Genomic DNA, 19,714 nt, shown 5'->3' on the forward strand with positions numbered 1-19,714 from the left:
TACATCGTGTCTTTTTAGGTTTGGTGTGGACGCGCACAACCCTGTGTTAATCAACCCCGATTTGATTGAACTAATGCACAACCGCTGCTGTGGAACCGAAAACTCTGGGTTAGTCGGCACAGGGTAAATCAACCTAGAGTTCAGCGTCTGTAGCGAATTGAGCGACCAGAAGCGAATTGAGCGACCAAATCGCCGGAAGTCATTCACTTTTTATGGGCAAGAGCGACCAAAGCGACCAACGCTACCAGCGGCCAAAGTTGAGCGACCAGAGCGTCAAAAAGAAGTTGAAAACTTTTTACTTTATGCAAATGACTATTATTCGCTTCAGCGGCCAAACACTGACAGCCAATCGGAATGTAGACGCTCTTCGCTTGCGTGGATCCCAGGGAACATCGGCAGGCACTTTGGTTCCTACCTACCTTTATTCACTCACTGAACAAAATGTCGGCTGAAGTATTAATCGCGGCTGTAACTGGGCACCCGGTGTTGTACGAACCAACCCTTTTTCAGTTCAGAGATCGAAACGCCATAGTGGTTTGGATATCAAGTGATGATAAGCGGGAGTATTTATAGGCTCTAGAACGTTCGTATTTAAGCGGGAATCATTTTAATTTGCTCTCCATGCCACCAATCTAACCAACCAATCGCGTGTAGCATGCTTTAAACCAAAAAAGTTTTTGAAATCTTCACATAAACAAACTAATCGACAAGACGAGGGATAAATGACAAGGGATATATCTCTTGTCTTTTATCCCTCTATTCCCCACCATTCACGGAGACTGAGGTGAATAATTGTTAATTAAATAGTCTAGATAGATAGATCGCCTAGTCAAGTCTTTATTAATACCAAACGACACAAATCGCCGGGAATCCATTTAGGTGGTTCGGCCCACACAGGACAGTAGCCTACAAGACCACACAGAACAAGTCTGACTGGACATACACACAATACATCACATTAAAACTAGACACGCGTTGATAGATAGATAGACAGATAGGCCTAGATAGATAGATATGTTCCATTATTTGCCTTGCGGAGCCAACCAGTCCTGTGCACGTATGCAAATTAGCCATGTGCGCCAATGTCTATTTGTTTTGAGTGCGACGAATGAGTGCAGATCATGATTTGCAGATGCAGATCAGTGAAACATATTTTAACTACTACAGCACGCAGGGTTTTTTGTTCTCGGTTGTAATTAGCCTACATTTTAGGATTTTTTTTTATATTGGGGGGAATCACTGTCCTACTTGTTGTCGAAGCACTTTATCGAACAAGCAAAACCGTCTCGGCAATATGGCAAAGGTGTATGGGAGAGTTCACTATTTGATATGGCTGTCTGTAGGGCCTACTAAACGCAAACGGCTCCTTTAAATGCGTCTGCATAATTGAATTGTACGTCATGAACGACCAAAGCGAACAGAAAAATTTGTAGCGAAACTTTGAGAGTGTCGCTCCTGGTGTGGACGTACAGTCAGTGTTTGTTATACCTCCGTTCATGGAACACCCTCTGGACCTATGATTCTATTTTGCTATGTGTTGAGAACATTTTGAGATCCATGCAGAGGGTTTATAAGATAGCCTCCACACACACCTTCTAGTTTCTCACTCTCAACCCCCTCCCAGAGCTTCGAAGCATTGCTTCCCTCAGCCAGTGTAGACGTGTGGATTGTGTGTTTTCTTGAATGAAAGGAAATCACACCTCTACAATGACTAAGTTCAGCGAGGCTGCACAGATCTGGGCAGGGGTGAAGAGTGATACCATGAGCTATCAATGGGGGGTAGGCCCGGAGAAGAATTGCGTGTGTATGTTTACAAGAATGGCAAAAAATACATACCTTTTCCTGTGTGCCAGATGTCAAATTCGTGCTGGACACTAGGATATTGTTCCCGAATTATTTTTTGTATTGATGTGGAGCGGTCCGTGGCCATCACCTCCACGTCAAGGCCCAAGTCCAGAAGCTCAGTCATTCCTCTCGTAAAACCCAGTGGCTCCATGGTTCCAGAGCTGGTGGTCTCTCTACACTAAAGATTCAAGTTTGATAAGTTGCACGTCATCAAAATGTTCAACATAGAAAGACTAATTTTCTATTATTGTTATTCTGCATCCATTTATATGTATCTTACCTGCACCAGTTCTGTGTGGAGTATCTCCTTTGTGTCGTCCAACATAAAGGTGTAGTGGCAGTATTTTGCATTGAAGCCTGGCGAGTCACATCGGCCATCACCTGCCAAATGTGGCCTCTTCCCATCTTCCTGTTCCAAATGAACTCTTGCCAAGAGTTCTGTTCTTTTCTCCCAATACACGTTCTCAATAGCAGGGTGCAAGTACGCCTTCTGAATGTTATAAAACGTAGTTGTTCCAATCATTTGGAGACCCATGGTTTGGCACCAGTCTGAGAGTTCCGTGTATGTGCCGCCCCTGAACAGAACAGCTGCAGCTGAAAGGAGATTAACCTCTGGCATTCCTCTTACGTCAGGTGAAGATGTCCAGGTCCCAGAATGGCCCCCAAGACACATCCATTTCACCTCTGTGCCTCTGTGCGCCAGAATCAAAGATGGTCTTAGATGAAATCGGTTTCCCACACATCTGGCAAAATTTGAATAGTTACGCTGGATTCATTGACAATAATCTTCTTTTCACGCCATTCCTTAACACCTTCATCCTCTGATGACGACGCCGATGTGGGGGTGAGGGTTGATTCAGGCCGATAGCTTTCGTCGGTTTCACCATTGGTATCGAGGCCTGGTGACTATAAAACAAAAGAGGTTTATTTTCAATGTTAAATTTCACAAATTGCAGTAGTTTTATAATTCCATTACAGACAATATGCTGTACAAACTTACAAACTGTGCTCTGCCAGAGGGAGGATTCTTCAATGGTGTTGACATCATTGGCGCTGACTGGTCTTCCTCATCTTCTGACGACGAGAACGAAGCTGCAGCAGACGTTGTTAGAGTCTGAAATGAGATATGATCAATAAACATTTTAATAACATAAACCTAACATACGTGAAACATCGTTGAACATCGATAACAGCAAACGTATATAGAATACTCAGCAACCAACAACAACACCTACGACCACAATGAAATGACAGCCGTGCCGGCAATGCGTTGTGCAGTGGGCTACTGCACAACAAATTGCCGGCATGTCTGTCGTTTGATTGTGGTTGCTGAGTTACCACTGAAATCAATGGGTCAGTGGGTGAGATCGGTCGTCAAGATGGCCGCGCAAAGCTACAGTGCCGTCGCGTGAACCAAACGAATAGGAGTTATAAGTTTGCTGTTTACAAAGTAAAGTTGCCGTCTTTCGCATGTTTTTGTCGCATGTTGTTCTAATGTGCCGGCATGTAAGAGTGAATATTATTACATAACCTTATCCATAATAATTCAACTCGGGTTTTGAGGGGTAGCAGCCGACCGAGGAGCCGAGTAGCAAAAGCTCTAGCAGTAACCTGAAGTGCTTACTAGCAGCACTGATTTCAGCAATCAATGATGATCAGCAGTGTTGGGAACGTTACTTTAAAAAAGTAATTAGTTATAGTTACTCACTACTTGTTCCAAAAAGAAACTGAGTTAGTAACTGAATTACTTTATTATAAAAGTAACTAATTACCTGGGAAGTAACTATTTGCGTGTTAAAAAAAGTTGCTATATGTCAAATAATTTTGATTTTTCTGAGCAGTTTTCACAAGTCAGCTGAAATGAGTAGAACAGACAGGTACTTGAACATAACCTTGGATATTTATTGCACACACAAAAGTAAACAGTTAAACAATATAAAGTGTGTTTACAGTAACTCTAGTAAATTAAATAAATCAAATTCTCACAACCTGAGACAATTTGTCAAGTAAACAACCAGTATTTTTTTCAATACAAAAGTAAGCATTTGAACAACATAAAGTGTCTTTAACTATGTGCATATTAAATAAATCAAACCCTCACCACCTGAGACAACCGGTCAAGTAAACACCATGTACTTAAAAGTATTTTTTTCAATATAAAAGTAAGCATATGAACAACATAAAGTGTCTTTAACTATGTGCATATTAAATAAATCAAACCCTCACCACCTGGTCAAGTAAACAACCAGTATTTTTTCAATATAAAAGTAAGCATTTGAACAACATAAGGTGTGTTTAACATATTAAATAAATCAAACCCTCACCACCTGAGACAACTACTTAAAAGTATTTTTTTTCAATACAAAAGTAAGCATTTGAACAACATAAAGTGTCTTTAACTATGTGCATATTAAATCAATCAAACCCTCACAACCTAAGACAAATGTCTGGCGACTGTATTTCAAGTATTTTCTTCATACCCATGTAGCCTAATCATCCTACCCTTCAAACCAAAGATTGTATCTAAGAAGCAGCAGCATTTCAAACCTCTTGTCTGACAGCCTGTTCCTCTTTGGGATGAAGACCAGCTTCCCCAGGCTAAATAGTCTCTCTACAGGGGCACTGGATGGAGTGGCTGCATTGTATTTCAGTGAAATGTTCTTTATTAGTGGGAATCCGTTAAGACTGTCCATCCCCTGTGCTCCTGATTTTAAATAGTCAGCGACTTGGCTTTCCACAGAAGCAGAGGAGTCCTCCTCATCCTCAAAGGAAAATAAATCATCCTCTATGGCTGAGTCGGTGCTGAGGTTGCGTGTTGGTGCGTTTGTACCTGTCAGCTGGTCTTCATCTTGGGCACTTTTCCTGCACTCTGCCAGCAAACCTGCCTTGGCTTTGTCCTTCCTTTCCTGTGTTCGCAGCCAACGTAGTTTAAACCTGGGCAGTGTCACGGCAGCCAAGACGGCAGTCTCACTTTCCAGCACCTCTGCAAATCTGGTTTTGATCGCCTGAAATGAGACACACACACACACACACACACACACACACACACACACACACACACACACACACACACACACACACACACACACACACACACACACACACACACACACACACACACACAATTACACATTATTATGAGATATACATTTGATTTACTTTGATTTCATTATTCATAATTGTATGGGAGTATGTTAATGCATTTGAAGAAATACTAGCTCTTACCATGACAACAGCCTCTGGAAGGTCACCAAGGATTTGCAGGCCACTCTTCAAGTCCAGGGTCTTGGAGATCAATGTCTCCAGTGTGGGAAGGAGTGTGCCATAGAAACAGTTGTCTTCACCCTGAAGAATGTCGAGGGCTACTGTTAGTGGCTTCAACACTGTGCAGTATTCTCTGAGGAACTGGTACTCCCGATCTGTGATGGCCTTCAACCCAAAATTGTAGGAGATGGTGTTCAGCTCGGCGAGCGGGAATTCACAGACACGAGCAACGGCATCATGAAAGGAGTTCCATCTGGTTGTACATGGGACAAGGAGCTTCCTTTCAAGGACTTCATCCACGGTCTCTGCAGCAATTGTGGAACGGCTAGCCTTATTCCACAAAGCTGCACATTTTGAGGTAGCACTTCTGTACACAGATTTTATGTCTGGCCTTGAGAGTAGCCACTTGTCCACATCAGAGCATGATATAAGGTTTGCTGTGTGTGATGCACATCTGTGGTGTGGTGGCAGAGTCACAACATCCTCTTCCACATCCTCATCCACATTCATGTCTTGTAACCAGGGCTCTACGCTAACTTTTTTTTTCAGGAGCACTCGTGCCCCTAAGTTAAAAAATGTAGGAGCACATGAAAAAAAATGGGGGCACAATAGGTTTTTGTTTAGAACATTTATTAGCATGCAGAAATTGCACACACCAACAGAACCCACTTACTAAAGCAAAATTAAGACAAATAAATAGACAAGATTACATGCAGGCTACACAAAACAGCACCAATTTCGGCTTCCACCATACCAGGGTTATTGGGCTGGGTGTGATTTATATAAAACTCGGGCAGCGAGAATGCCTGCCATTGCCGATGGGGCTTCCTTACAAAATGTACAGAACATTTTCATGTTCTTAGCATCATAAACTAGCCACCCGAAATCCTTCAACCAGTAGGGGGTTGAATTTGTAGACTTTATCGTCTACCATAACAGCATTAACTTTCTCCACGCAGTCTATTCATAATATTGTAATGACCACGGAAGAGGCAGTGAATGAAGTATTGATTAGACAGCGATTTAGATACCTAATAAACCGTTGGAACACACAAGACTGGTAACCATAGCAACGTAGGTAAACAAACCCTGCTAAACCCTCCCGTAGCGCTCCCTGCGCTACGGCTATCCGGAGGAGCACAGAGCTTTTGGCCGTGATATTGTATATACAATACAATAATATTACATTATATACTATTCTATATAGAGCTCGGGGAGTCGCAAACGGCAGCAATCACTTTCTCCTCCATGCTGCGGTTCACCCCGGACTGCACTGCAGGGAACGGTTGGCCGGTTGAAAACTGATTACGTAACGCAGCTGTTACGTAACGCACGTCACTCAGTGGCCACGCTGTTGAACGCTGATTGGCTGTCATCATGCGAATGTCGCGGCAAAGTTTAAATATTTCAATCCACCTGAAATCCACGTGAACGCGCTCGCCCGTGCCGGGCAAAAGTGTCGCGCTGCAAATGGAATCGCTGCTTTGTATGGAATCGTTTCGCCCATAGACATCAAATAGGATCCTATATGATGTCTATGGTTTCGCCCCTTCGCGTTTGGTGTGAACGCACAGTATAGTGCGCTGTGGAGAAGTCACTCGCACGTGTGCTCCTGTTTTGTTTTTCTCATTCGCACGCGGAAATATTCACTCGCAAATGCGAGTGAAATGGGCGCACTGTAGAGCCCTGCTTGTAACTGTAAGGCATCATGAAGGTCGACAAAAGTCACATCATCTTCATCCTCCCCCCCAGAGTCATCACCCTGAACGGGCTGGTACACTTTAAAGGCCTTCACAAAGTTCGAACCATTGTCTGTGACAGTAGCTGTGATTTTCTTAGGAATACCAAAGGATGAGTGTATATTGTCTAGTTCAGTAGCAATGCGGTCATACGTATGACGGCCCTTGAACCGTCTGCAGGCCAAGGCTGCTTTCTTTCGCTCTAGGCTGCGTGGATCTATCCAGTGTGCGGTCACGCCGAGGTAACTGCGGTTGTGCGCAGTCCAAATATCTGCAGTTGTAGACAAAAAGTCCAACTCTTCAAAACTCTTTTTAAGTTCTGTGTTCATTTTGACGTAATCAGCATCTAAGTATTTAGCAAACGTCTTTGTGCATGGTGTACAGGCCCCTCCTTTCTTTGGTATTTTAGCTATAATGGCTCGGAATGAATCATCCTCCACCATCAATAACGGCAACATATTTTTGACCACGTACCTGCCTATCATACGGTTGACTTCAGCCTGTGTCATAGCTGTTTGCTGTGGGGCAGAAAAATCTAGCTTTGGCTGCTTTGACTTTGCTCCGTATCCTTCCTGGCTTGTGGATGGCGAGCTATCTGCGGCGGTATCTGTGTTTTTGGACACTAGCTTTGTCGATGCGTGTTTTGTTGCTAGATGCTTCGTTAAATTTGAGTTGCTAACAACGGATGTCGACAAAGTCTTCCCTCCCGGACATAGTGTACACTTTACATGCACGTTCTTGCCTTTTTCCTCGATGAATTGGAAATAGTGCTTATATTTCCACCTTGTAAATGCCAACTTTTCATCGGATTGCTTCTGGCTCGCCATCTCGGCTGTGTGGTGCGAGCAGCGCATGGCCTGGCTTGTGTGTGAAAACAATGGCTCCGATTGGCTGCTTGTAGCCAATCATATTCGCTTATCCATGCGGTCTCCTCACTAGCAGTTTGTGTAAAGCCAGGAGTGCGTTCAGATTACGCAATGTATTCAATCAATTCACAGTAACGCACCGCATTTAACGTTTAGTAACGATAACGGCGTTGTAACGACGGAAACAGTAATTAGTTAGATTACCCCGTTAGTGGAAAAATAACGGCGTTACCTAACGCCGTTATTTTGAACGGCGTTATTCCCAACACTGATGATCAGTGTGTGTCATCAGTTATATAGTTGAGTGCAGTGGCGGCTGCTGGTCTTTTAAAGAGGGGAAGCTCATTTTTGGCCTACATCAAAATAGTTGTCAATTTATTTATACCTCTATTCGGCCCTCCGTTCCTTTTCAAGAAAATGGTCTGTGACCTGTTAAATTAATAATGGAAGCAATTTCGCCAAGCAAATACCAAGAAATGTGTTGCAGTTTGTCATGAGACTTCACTTGCAAAATCCGCGATGGGACTGTCACTGAACTCAGATAGTGAAGTGACTGTGTATATCTCAAAATAGCTGTCAATCAAAAAGTGATTCAGACTTTCGACTGATCCTCCAATCATAATGCGGAAGCCCAGCGTCCATGCTAGCCCAGGCCAGCCCACTGCTCCATCCACCCCCAGAGACGCTGAGCGTCCGGGGGCGGGACAAATCTGGGCATTTATCCAATGACCGTCGAGTTTCGAGGCAATGAAAAAAACTGTTCCATGCAGTCTCATTGAAGTGAATGGACGCTCGGCTTCTACGGTCTAATGTATTGACATTACGGGAATGTATGAGAAGTTAACAAAATCGAGTCAGTCTTGGATAACATTCTTATCGAACTTGTCTTCGACATGAACGTATTTTAACGAATTTGTAGTCAATGAAATGTTAACACAACAATACATATTTGACAATTTAATGTTCGAAATTTTAGGGGAAGCTGAGCTTCCCTTGCAGTCTTAGAGAAATCGCCACTGGTTGAGTGAGTCTTACCTCCAGGCACATGCGTTCAGCGCTGCTAGTTGTAGACATCCCGGGCTGTTCATCGTCATATGGAACGGTAAATATTGACGGAATTGTGGTGTTCAAAAGAGCTGCTCTCTTCGTTCCCAGGACATTTAATTCGAAACCTTCTTCAGTTTTATGCCTTCCATGGCTGCTGTGTCTTCTCCAAAATTCGGATGATTGATAGCCAGTAGCCACTGTTTGCAATGCTCCAAATCTCTTGTTGGTAGGCGATGAAAACTATTGCAGTATTCTTGAAGAAAGTTGTCCACTCCCGGGTTGCTTTTAACTCACTTTATTTGTTATAAAGTAGGCATATTTCGGTATGGTAACTATGAAGCTTAAGGGAGGGAATTGTATCTAACGCGTGGATAGGAAAATACCGTGATCTACTTCAAGCCCCCGGGCTTAGGCCCGGTGGCTCTCTGCCGTCTACCTATTGATCTCTGGGCTCTTCACTTGACGTCCTCCGATAGAGGACGTCAAGTGGGCGTGGCCTATGCAGTGGGCGTGGCCGGGGTGACGTAATGGCTTCGGCTTCTTCACCTATCTAAAGGTGCTGCCTTCTGTGGAGGGAGCAGCCTTCAATAAGGTCTTGCTCCCCTTGTGGCTATGTGAGGGTAATGCAGCTTCTTAAAATACTTAACAATCCCTCCTTGGTCATCTCAGATGACCATACAATAATACTTTAAATCAGGGCTCTACAGTGCGCCCATTTCACTCGCATTTGCGAATGAATATTTCCGCGTGCGAATGAGAAAAACAAAACAGGAGCACACGTGCGAGTGACTTCTCCACAGCGCACTATACTGTGCGTTCACACCAAACGCGAAGGGGCGAAACCATAGACATCATATAGGATCCTATTTGATGTCTATGGGCGAAACGATTCCATACAAAGCAGCGATTCCATTTGCAGCGCGACACTTTTGCCCGGCACGGGCGAGCGCGTTCACGTGGATTTCAGGTGGATTGAAATATTTAAACTTTGCCGCGACATTCGCGTGATGACAGCCAATCAGCGTTCAACAGCGTGGCCACTGAGTGACGTGCGTTACGTAACAGCCTATCAGTTTTCAACCGGCCAACCGTTCCCTGCAGTGCAGTCCGGGGTGAACCGCAGCATGGAGGAGAAAGTGATTGCTGCCGTTTGCGACTCCCCGAGCTCTATATAGAATAGTATATAATGTAATATTATTGTATTGTATATACAATATCACGGCCAAAAGCTCTGTGCTCCTCCGGATAGCCGTAGCGCAGGGAGCGCTACGGGAGGGTTTAGCAGGGTTTGTTTACCTACGTTGCTATGGTTACCAGTCTTGTGTGTTCCAACGGTTTATTAGGTATCTAAATCGCTGTCTAATCAATACTTCATTCACTGCCTCTTCCGTGGTCATTACAATATTATGAATAGACTGCGTGGAGAAAGTTAATGCTGTTATGGTAGACGATAAAGTCTACAAATTCAACCCCCAACTGGTTGAAGGATTTCGGGTGGCTAGTTTATGATGCTAAGAACATGAAAATGTTCTGTACATTTTGTAAGGAAGCCCCATCGGCAATGGCAGGCTCCTCTCTGTTTATAACGGGGAACCCTAATCTGAAACGCGATGCTGTGGTGAAACACATCGAGTCCACTAGGCATTCTCGCTGCCCGAGTTCTATATAAATCACACCCAGCCCAATAACCCTGGTATGGTGGAAGCCGAAATTGGTGCTGTTTTGTGTAGCCTGCATGTAATCTTGTCTATTTATTTGTCTTAATTTTGCTTTAGTAAGTGGGTTCTGTTGGTGTGTGCAATTTCTGCACGCTAATAAATGTTCTAAACAAAAACCTATTGTGCCCCCATTTTTTTTCATGTGCTCCTACATTTTTTAACTTAGGGGCACGAGTGCTCCTGAAAAAAAAAGTTAGCGTAGAGCCCTGCTTTAAATCATAAACACCATTTACCACACCGAAACATAGTCAAAGTAGGATAAATCATCAACACCACCAACCGAGTGGGAAAACTCGGTTTTTACCGAATAAAAACCACCACGGATTACCATAACACTGTAACGGCATTCGCCCTGATGGGTCTCATAGGTAATACAAGTCATATTAACAATACAACAATGAACATATATCCTGGTTATCATACAATCATATGGTCAAACAGCACACAAACAAAAGTATCCATAGAAATCCTAAGCTAATACTTTTTGGTTACGTGCAACAAGGTCATAAAATTTTCAACATGTGCAAAAGTAGTAGTCATAATAAAAAATTTAAAAAATTCAAGATTATTGATAGGCTAGCATGGATTTGGGTGGTTCAGGTGATCTTCGTGTATTGGTGCGCTGTTGCATGTGGGTGGTTTTGGACGTTGTTATTATCGCAGCCATTGTTTCTTCTGTCGCCGTCGGGGCCTGTAATTCATGAACCCAAGACTCGTCCCTCCTTGTCAAAAGCTCAGCTCACAGAGAGGTTACTTTCACATCATGGGAGCCTCCTTCAGGCGTTCAATCGTCGTGTCAGCAACAGGAAATCTGTAAACAACCGTCTGAAAGAAGATCAACAGCACCATCATCAATGCAGCGATACAGAAATAACGGGTTGCACTCGCAACCAAACAATACTATATAATAACAAACACAACCCGTCTTGGTGGTTCAATAATTAGTTATTCAAGTAAATCCAGGATATTGATTATTTTAGACACAGGTGCTTCTACTAGGATAGTATAGGTGTTGACTATTCTACATATCACAGCTGGATAGGGTCGGGCCCCTCGGGTGATGTATCGTTCACTTTCATCGGATCATATCTGATCCCCATGTAAGCCTGAATGGCACTTGGCGCTTCTGTAGCGCTCACTGCTGTGGTGATCAGCAGATGCAGTAGCCCTCGTGCGCAGGGAATACAACGGCAGCCGGTGACAATTAACAGTCTCTGCCATTATTCCCGCGACGGGCACTTACTGGATCATGCCTTTCCACCTCCCAAACATATTCTCCATCCATCCTGTGAAAGGGTCATTAATGCCGGAGTTCTCTGCCAATTCGAACCTGAGGGATTGTAATCATGCCAGCGCCCTGGTCACCAACCCATCCGGAGCTGTGTTATTGGGGCTAAAAGTACAACATGTTCATGTTGTGCCTATCATCGCATACACCCCTCCTTGCTCTGTCAATAACATATCCATACCTTATATATTCTTTTAACCTTATTCGTGGAAACTTTACGAACTGTTGATTATGATATATGTTATTTATACAAACAATATTTTTCTAATGGTGGACAACCAAAACAGAACCGATTCAAATCCTGCTGTTATTTGATCTCCTCATGTGACTGTGAGTCCTTGCTCGGCGGTGGTAGTTTGTAGGCTCCGGGTGTGTCTGCATCTGGTTCTGGAACTTTTGTTTCTATTGTAGAAATACAAACTCATGTACAGCAGTTAGTTGTTCAAAAACATATTTCCTTTAATTCTAATTTTAATTGTTTTACAGTATCCACTTTGATTTTATTTCACACTACTCCTTGCGCATTGCTTCAGCTATGCGCATTGAATGACAACCAAACCTAACAACGCCGTAATGCAACCAAGTTGAAGTTCCTTTCCTTAATAATCTGTATAAAAAACAATCTATTGTGAAGAGAAATGAAAACCAGTATACAAAACCAAAGGTCGTTATTGGTGGGTCTATGCAGCCGTCTTGAGACCACACTGTTCTCAAATGCACTAAACTTTAAACGATACATGAGTCAGTATACCTATGTGTCGCAACTTATCAGAATTAAAAAAATATATACTATGAAACGCTGACGTTGTATCAAAGCGTTACAGCAGCAGCAGTGGCATTTGAAAGGTGAGCCCACTACTTCTGAATCAAATTGAGAACCCTAGCATATAGGTTTCCTTCCCAGCAGATGTATCGCTAATCCATTTCTTATCTAAAACCAAAAAGATGTAAAAGGGAAATAACAATGTTTAAATTTGCATGTTCAATATCACTTCTGTGTTAACCGTATCTCATAATAACAGTTACCTTCATCATACTACCCGATTGTCCTACACTATGTATATTGGATGACCTAATCTTCATTTATTCTACCTATTGCTCGCATTTGATGTTGTCCACACTTTGATTCACTCCTATGTACATCGCATACCACATCAAATGTGCATACGCCTTATTCTCTGCACAACATCCTATTGTGCCACCTTTTGCATACCACATCGGGACTTCCGGATGTGCTTTGCCGTGTGAAGACGTGCGTGCCGAGGCTCTGTGTAAAAGTTGTCAAAAAATATTAATATCGCCATACTGTTATCAGTTTGGGGGAGTGAACGAATACTGTTTTGTTCGGGTACTAGCAAGTGCGCTTTCAGTACATTTTTAGACCGAAAAATGACGACTCGAACGAATCGAACGGGTGGAGAGAAGCAGCAGGTGGCTAGCGGCGTGGCCTCCTTAGCTAGCAGGGTCAGTGTTAGCCCATCACAAGCCGACGGCATACCTCAGTGGGCTCAGGACATGATGTCCGAGATTAAAAAAGCCAACGTTGCGGTTACGAAATACAGAGAGGAGACAAAGACTGAGATCGCAAAGTGTAAGGAAGAGATAGAAAAAGGAAGAAAAGAGATGACAACCGAGTTGGAAAAATGGACCAAAAGTTTGGAAGACAGCACGAGAGCCCAATCTGAGTTGCTACGCGGGGAGGTGAAGCTGGTTGCTGATAAAATTAGAAGTCTGGCTGATAGGATGGACAAACGGAAAAATGAGGTAGATGAAATGTTAAATGATCAGTCCGTAAAGATGCCAGGATATTAAAGACTTTGACTCGTGTTTATTAACTTACATTTTTTATTTTTGAATAGACAAGCAAGGAGAGGGCACGGATTGCTCCGTCAGCCCCGGCGTCTCCTCCGTCGGCCCCGGCGTCTCCAGCGCCCTTCGGATTTGACCATTTGCGATGTCCTCTAACAACGCTAACGCAGCCATTTTTAAAACAATTTTCTTCATCCATTGCGCATGCTTTTATAGCCACCCATATAATTGCAAGGTGTGTTAATTGTTCATTAGTGTGTCTCTGATGTGCAAATCACTCTGAGTCATTGTTTTCACCTTTTTTCCCAGTTTCCCAGCGTCACCTCTAAGTGTCGCCAAAGGAACAATAGCTGTAGAAACGTGCGTACGACAGCTCTGGAGCTGGCGTGGGGACCACACATTTTTACGGTCATTTCACGTTTTGTACATCTGAACGTGAGCGTGGAAAAGGACGTACGCCACGTTTTTGTGTGTACGCAACCTTAGTAAATGAGGCCCCTGATTCTGGCTGAGTAGATACTATACATGCTTACACTATTGAATTGGTTGGGGGATTAATGTAGGCAGGATATTGTTCACCAGTCCTGACAACATTGACAAAATATTTGGCTTCAGTGTATATTTAAAAAGAAGTTATGTATACATATTTATAATCCTCATCTTTCTACAAGCTACTGTTGTCCTCCCTCATACTACTGTTTTACTCTATTCAAGGTTTGAGGGTTGAATGTTCCCCCTTGACTATTGTTGCCTACCCTTTATGGCATTGTTTTTTGTTTTTATTTCACTGCTTTACCCTATTCAGGGCCTCATTGTGGAGAGCTTCCCCCTTTTTGTTTTTCCCATTAGGTGAATAAGTTAAAAGGGTGATGTTATACTTTTCAGACTAAGAGCGATATGCACGGAGCTGCACACGGTAGGCTTGGTGTGCAGGAGATGGTGGACCGGTTGGCCACGAGAGAGCTCGCTAAAGAGCATTATATTTGGGTTAGTGTTTATATATGTTATGTGTTATGTATTGGCTGTGTCTGCGTGTGTGATGCCCCCCCCTTCCTTTCCAGACCCCCTCCTTTTAACTTTTTTGCTTTTGTTGCCAAAGGCCACAGTCTTCTGACATGGCACCAAACATGGATCCGAGCAGAATGGCCACAAAATTGATGAGCTAGAATGTAAGGGCGATCAATAATCCAGCTAAACGGAGTAAGGTATTTTCACATTTGAGAGACCAGGGAGTAGAGATAGTATATCTACAGGAGACACATTTGTTGAACAGGGACCACCTCAAGCTCTGTAGGGGGGGATTTTATCAGGTTTATCACTCGGATTTCAATAGTAAGGGTCGGGGAGTGGCCATCCTCATACACAGGAATGTACAATTTGTAGAAACAACCACTATAAAAGATAAACATGGTTGGTATGTTATTGTAGTTGGAAAATTATTCAATATGCCAGTGGTTCTGGCAAACATATATGCACCCAATTGGGATAATGTTCAATTTTTTAAGGACCTATTCTCATTATTACCAAATTTGGATACTCTGATCCTAGGGGGAGACTTGAATTGTGTCCAAGATTCAACTCTGGACCGCTCTAGTCCAACACCCAGTATACTGAGCAAATCAGCGCAATGCATTAACTCCTTCTGTAAGGTATATGGTATATTTGATCCATGGAGATACGTAAACCCAACCTCCAGGCAGTACTCTTTTTATTCCCCACCACATCGGACGTATACTAGGATTGACTACTTCTTATTAGACAATAAACTGACCCCTATAGTAACAGGTATAGAATACTCTGGTATAGTAATATCCGATCACAGCCCAGTCATATTGAAACTTCACTTTCCAGAAAACACGCCACCTCAGAGAATGTGGCGCCTTAATAACAGGCTATTGGCAGATGATAATTTTACCAAATTTATAAACTCGCAAATAGTTTTTTTCTTAGAGCTTAATGACACCCCCGACATAAGCAGTGCCATTTTGTGGGAATCCTTAAAAGCTTATATTCGAGGACAAATAATTTCATGCTGGTGAAAGGAAAAGAAAGATGAAACGTACCACAGAATTAACAAAGGCAATAAAAGAAGTTGACCTGGCAAATTCTAGGGCTCCCTCTGAGGAGCTACACAAAAAACGTATTTTGTTCCAAACTGAGTATGATATCTTAATAAATCAGCGTCAGGAGGATCTATATCTTAGGTCGAGACAGGATTTCTATGAACATGGTGAGCGTGCAGGTAAGCTCCTCAGCCACCAGCTGAAGCAGTCAGCAGCCGCTGGTATGATAGTGGAGATAGGGGATAACCTGGGGAATAAGATTATATATCAGAAAGGTATTAACAACCAATTTAAGTCTTTTTATAAGGATCTTTATACTTCGGAAGTGAATGACAGGGGGCGAGTGAAAGATTTTTTTGAAAATCTGGAAATGCCATCCTTAGAGAGGGTAGATAGGGATAGATTAGAGGGTCCCCTGACTGCAAGGGAGATAGAGAATGCGATTCGAAACATGAAGACAGGCAAAGCGCCGGGCCCTGATGGGTTCCCGAGTGAATTTTATAAAACATTTGCCTCTAAACTGATACCCCTGCTCTGTAGAGTATATGAGGAGGTCATTGACAGAAAAACTTTACCTCAAACAATGTCACAGGCTATGATCTCTGTGCTCCTTAAGAAAAATAAAGATCCACTCAAGTGTGGATCATACCGCCCGGTGAGTCTACTTGGATGTGATAAGATATTGACCAAGGTACTGGCAGCTAGGATTGGGCCTGTTATAAGTAAGATAATACATCCTGACCAGACAGGGTTTGTTGCTGGCAGACAACTTTCCAGTAATCTTCGTCGCCTTTTTAATGTGATATACACGGGAGGATAACATTGAGCCCGAGATTGTGATATCCTTAGATGCCCACAAAGCCTTTGATAGAATAGAGTATCTCTATTTGTTCACGGCCCTTGAGAGATTCGGATTTGGTCCTAATTTTCGTTTGTGGATTGAGATAATATGTGCGAACCCCCAGGCTATGGTAAGAACAAATAGTATAATATCTGATCCTTTTCCTCTGTTTCGGGGAACAAGACAGGGGTGCCCCTTGTCACCCCTGCTCTTTGATGTGGCAATTGAGCCCCTTGCAATAATGCTGAGGAATGCTGCTGGACTGGGGGGAATACGCAGGGGGATGCAAAACCATAAACTTTCTCTATACGCTGACGACCTCCTCCTTTTCCTGTCGAACCCTGTCACAAGCATCCCGGTGGCTCTGGATATTATCGAAAACTTTGGGAGGGTTTCGGGTTATAAAATTAACCTAGAAAAAAAGTGTTATTTTCCCAATTAATAAACAGGCGAGGGGACTATCATTCCAGGCCTATCATTTTACAACAAACAAAGATAAATTCACCTATTTAGGTGTTACTGTAACAAGTAAATACAAAGACTTATTTAATCATAACTTTAAAGTAACATTGGACAAGGCAAAATTAGATATGGAAAGGTGGTCATCTCTCCCAATATCATTAGCAGGGAAGATAAATTCTGTTAAAATGACTGTAATGCCACGGTTCCTGTTTTTATTCCAGGCAATACCAATTTTCATTCCTAAATCTTTTTTTAAAGAACTGAATAAATGTACATCTACCTTTATTTGGAAAAAAACAGTCCCTCGGATAAGAAGAGAGTTCCAAGAGAGGCAGAGAGAAGAGGGCGGCCTGGCCCTACCAAATTATATGCATTATTATTGGGATGCTAACCTACATAAGCTGTTGTTTTGGGTCTCACAGTTGATGATGATGAAACCCCAGTGTGGGTACATATGGAAAGATATGCATCTAGCCCGGTATCCCTACGCTCCCTGGTCTGTGCTCCTCTGCCCTTAAGCAAACACCTTTACACAAACAACCCTGTTGTACGTGAACGCCCTCCTGTCTGCTCCCGTTTATGGCAATCACTTGTTTTCTCCGGCCCTTGGGGGAGCAGCGTTTAGGGAATGGTATAGAGCTGGGGTGGAATGTGTTAAAAATCTGTTTAAAGATGGTGTATTTATGTCTGCTGCTCAGCTGGAGAAGGAATATGGAATCCCCTTAAGGACTAACTACTTCAGATACTTTCAGATTCGAGATTTTGTGAGAAAGACATTCTCCTCATCCCTTGAATTACCACAGAGTGGGTGGATAGATGGGCTATTGGACATGGAGCCGACTCTTAAAGGGACAGTTTCTATGCTTTATGTGAATATCCAGAGGGTGGCTTCCCCATCCCTTGATTACATAAAAAGGAAATGGGAGGAAGAATTAGAATTGGACATATCGGACGATAAATGGAGATGGGCAGTAAAACTAATACATTCTTCTTCTATTTGTGTTAGACATGGATTAATACAGTTTAAGGTGTTACACAGACTTCATTTCACGAGGGACAAACTGGCAAGAATTTACCAGGGAGCTGATCCGACTTGCCCTAGATGTAAACAGGTGCCAGCCAACATATGCCATATTTTCTGGTCTTGTCCCAGGCTCAAAGAGTTTTGGACCAACATTTTGAAACCTTCTCATCCATCTACGACAAAAATAGAGAGCCCGGTCCTCTGGCAGCCATTTTTGGTGTGGCACCAGGGGAAACTCATTGAACTATTGCTCAAAGGAAAGCAATAGCATTCTCTTCATTGTTGGCCAGGAGACTGATCTTATTTAACTGGATAAAGGCAGCACCGCCAACACACAAACGGTGGGTAGAGGAGGTGATGGCACACCTAAAATTAGAACATCTTAGATTTACTTTGCAGGGCAACACTAAGGCTGCATCCGAATACCTAGTACATACTATTTCTGTCTAGTGTCTACTACTTGACCATACTACACTTGACTGTGTAGTACGGTCTACAGACATGCGTAGAACGCCTCCGAACGCTGCCGAAACTCCACCGGATGTTTGGAGATGACGTATCTCCCCCCAGATGGCGGCAAAATGTACCTGTTTTCCGTCTTGTTATCGTTGCTATTAAATAAAAAAATGTCTCTTTCTACGCGAATGTCTCTTGAAATGGATATCTCTGCTAGAAGGCGTCGTCGTCGGTCATCTCGTAGAGCGACTTACCGGCAGGTTTTGTTGTATATATGTGGAAATTTGGTAAGTCATTTTTTTGGAATAATAATAATACATTTACAGTTATTTGTTACTCCGTGAAAAAGACGATTGAAGTTAATTTTTCCTTTTTTATTGAACACACACACACACGAATAAAAAGCCGCTGTTGGTGGTGTCGGGTCAGCCATCTCTTCTTCGTTTGTTACCAGACTCCGGTTGCATTGTGGGATAGCGTAGTGTGGTCCGTGGTTCACTTTGGCGGTAGTATGCATTCGGAAATGACTTCCGTACTACAGAATGCATACTACAGTATTCGGACGCGCTAGATTTTTCGCATACTACAAAATGCATACTATATAGTATGCAAGTACGAGTATTCGGATGCAGCCTAAGAGATATTCTAAGGTCTGGCAGCCTTTTATTTCCTATTTTGAACGTGAGTTTTCATCTGCTCCAACATAATTGGCAGCTTCTGACCCCCCCCCCCTCCCCCTTTTTTTTTCATATTATTATTATTGTTGTCATTTCTACTTATGTATTTATTTTTAACCCGAGAGTGTCTGGACTACACAGGTGGTGGGTATGTCTGATGTCTAGTAGTAGGATCTGTCTTGTTATTGTTCTGTCTGTGTACTGTCCTGTACTTGTGATGTATGTTTTGAGTCCTACTATTGTGTTTTGTATGAGATGTCTGATGTTTGAATATGAAAATCAATAAAAACACTTTGATTATTATTATTGCATACCACATCAAACGTGCATATGTCTTAGCAAAGTGAAGTAAAGTAAAACCTTACTTTACACAGGACTGGTTGGCTCCGCAAGGCAAATAATGGAACATATCTATCTATCTAGGCCTTTATCTTTACTTATTTTTTAGCTATACATGTACCGGACACGTCCATTGCTATTTCCAAAACAGTTTTTTTAGCTACGCAGGTCCCAGACCTAACTATACCATTACATGAACAGTATTTATTATTTTAATTATCTAGTTTTTTGTTGGTCAACATCACATCGATACATTAATTCAACCTTCTGACTTAC

General features: G+C 42.7%; 1 protein-coding gene across 4 annotated transcripts; it reads right to left on the reverse strand.

The window, feature by feature from the left end:
* Positions 1–744: 744 nt before the first annotated feature.
* On the reverse strand, positions 745–9,410 carry LOC130389804 (uncharacterized). Of its 4 annotated transcripts, XR_008896745.1 has the most exons (5): positions 5,071–5,797; positions 4,676–4,850; positions 2,846–2,959; positions 2,126–2,751; positions 745–2,023 (listed from the first exon to the last, which is right to left on the reverse strand). XR_008896745.1 is itself a non-coding variant. In XM_056599796.1 (3 exons), exons 1-3 carry the CDS (start codon positions 8,786–8,788, stop codon positions 4,344–4,346), a joined length of 666 nt encoding a protein of 221 aa, XP_056455771.1. In that variant the 5' UTR covers positions 8,789–9,410; the 3' UTR covers positions 3,648–4,343. The 4 variants fall into 4 exon arrangements, 3 of the variants coding, with proteins under 3 accessions (XP_056455771.1, XP_056455762.1, XP_056455754.1); XM_056599796.1 differs by lacking the exons at positions 745–2,023; positions 2,126–2,751; positions 2,846–2,959 and adding an exon at positions 8,750–9,410 and having other exon boundaries at positions 3,648–4,850; positions 5,071–5,190; XM_056599787.1 differs by lacking the exons at positions 745–2,023; positions 2,126–2,751; positions 2,846–2,959 and adding an exon at positions 8,750–9,410 and having other exon boundaries at positions 3,648–4,850; positions 5,071–5,362.
* Positions 9,411–19,714: the final 10,304 nt, after the last annotated feature.

The sequence above is a fragment of the Gadus chalcogrammus genome, chromosome 1, assembly GCF_026213295.1.
Source record: "Gadus chalcogrammus isolate NIFS_2021 chromosome 1, NIFS_Gcha_1.0, whole genome shotgun sequence".
Classification (NCBI taxonomy): Eukaryota; Metazoa; Chordata; class Actinopteri; order Gadiformes; family Gadidae; genus Gadus; species Gadus chalcogrammus.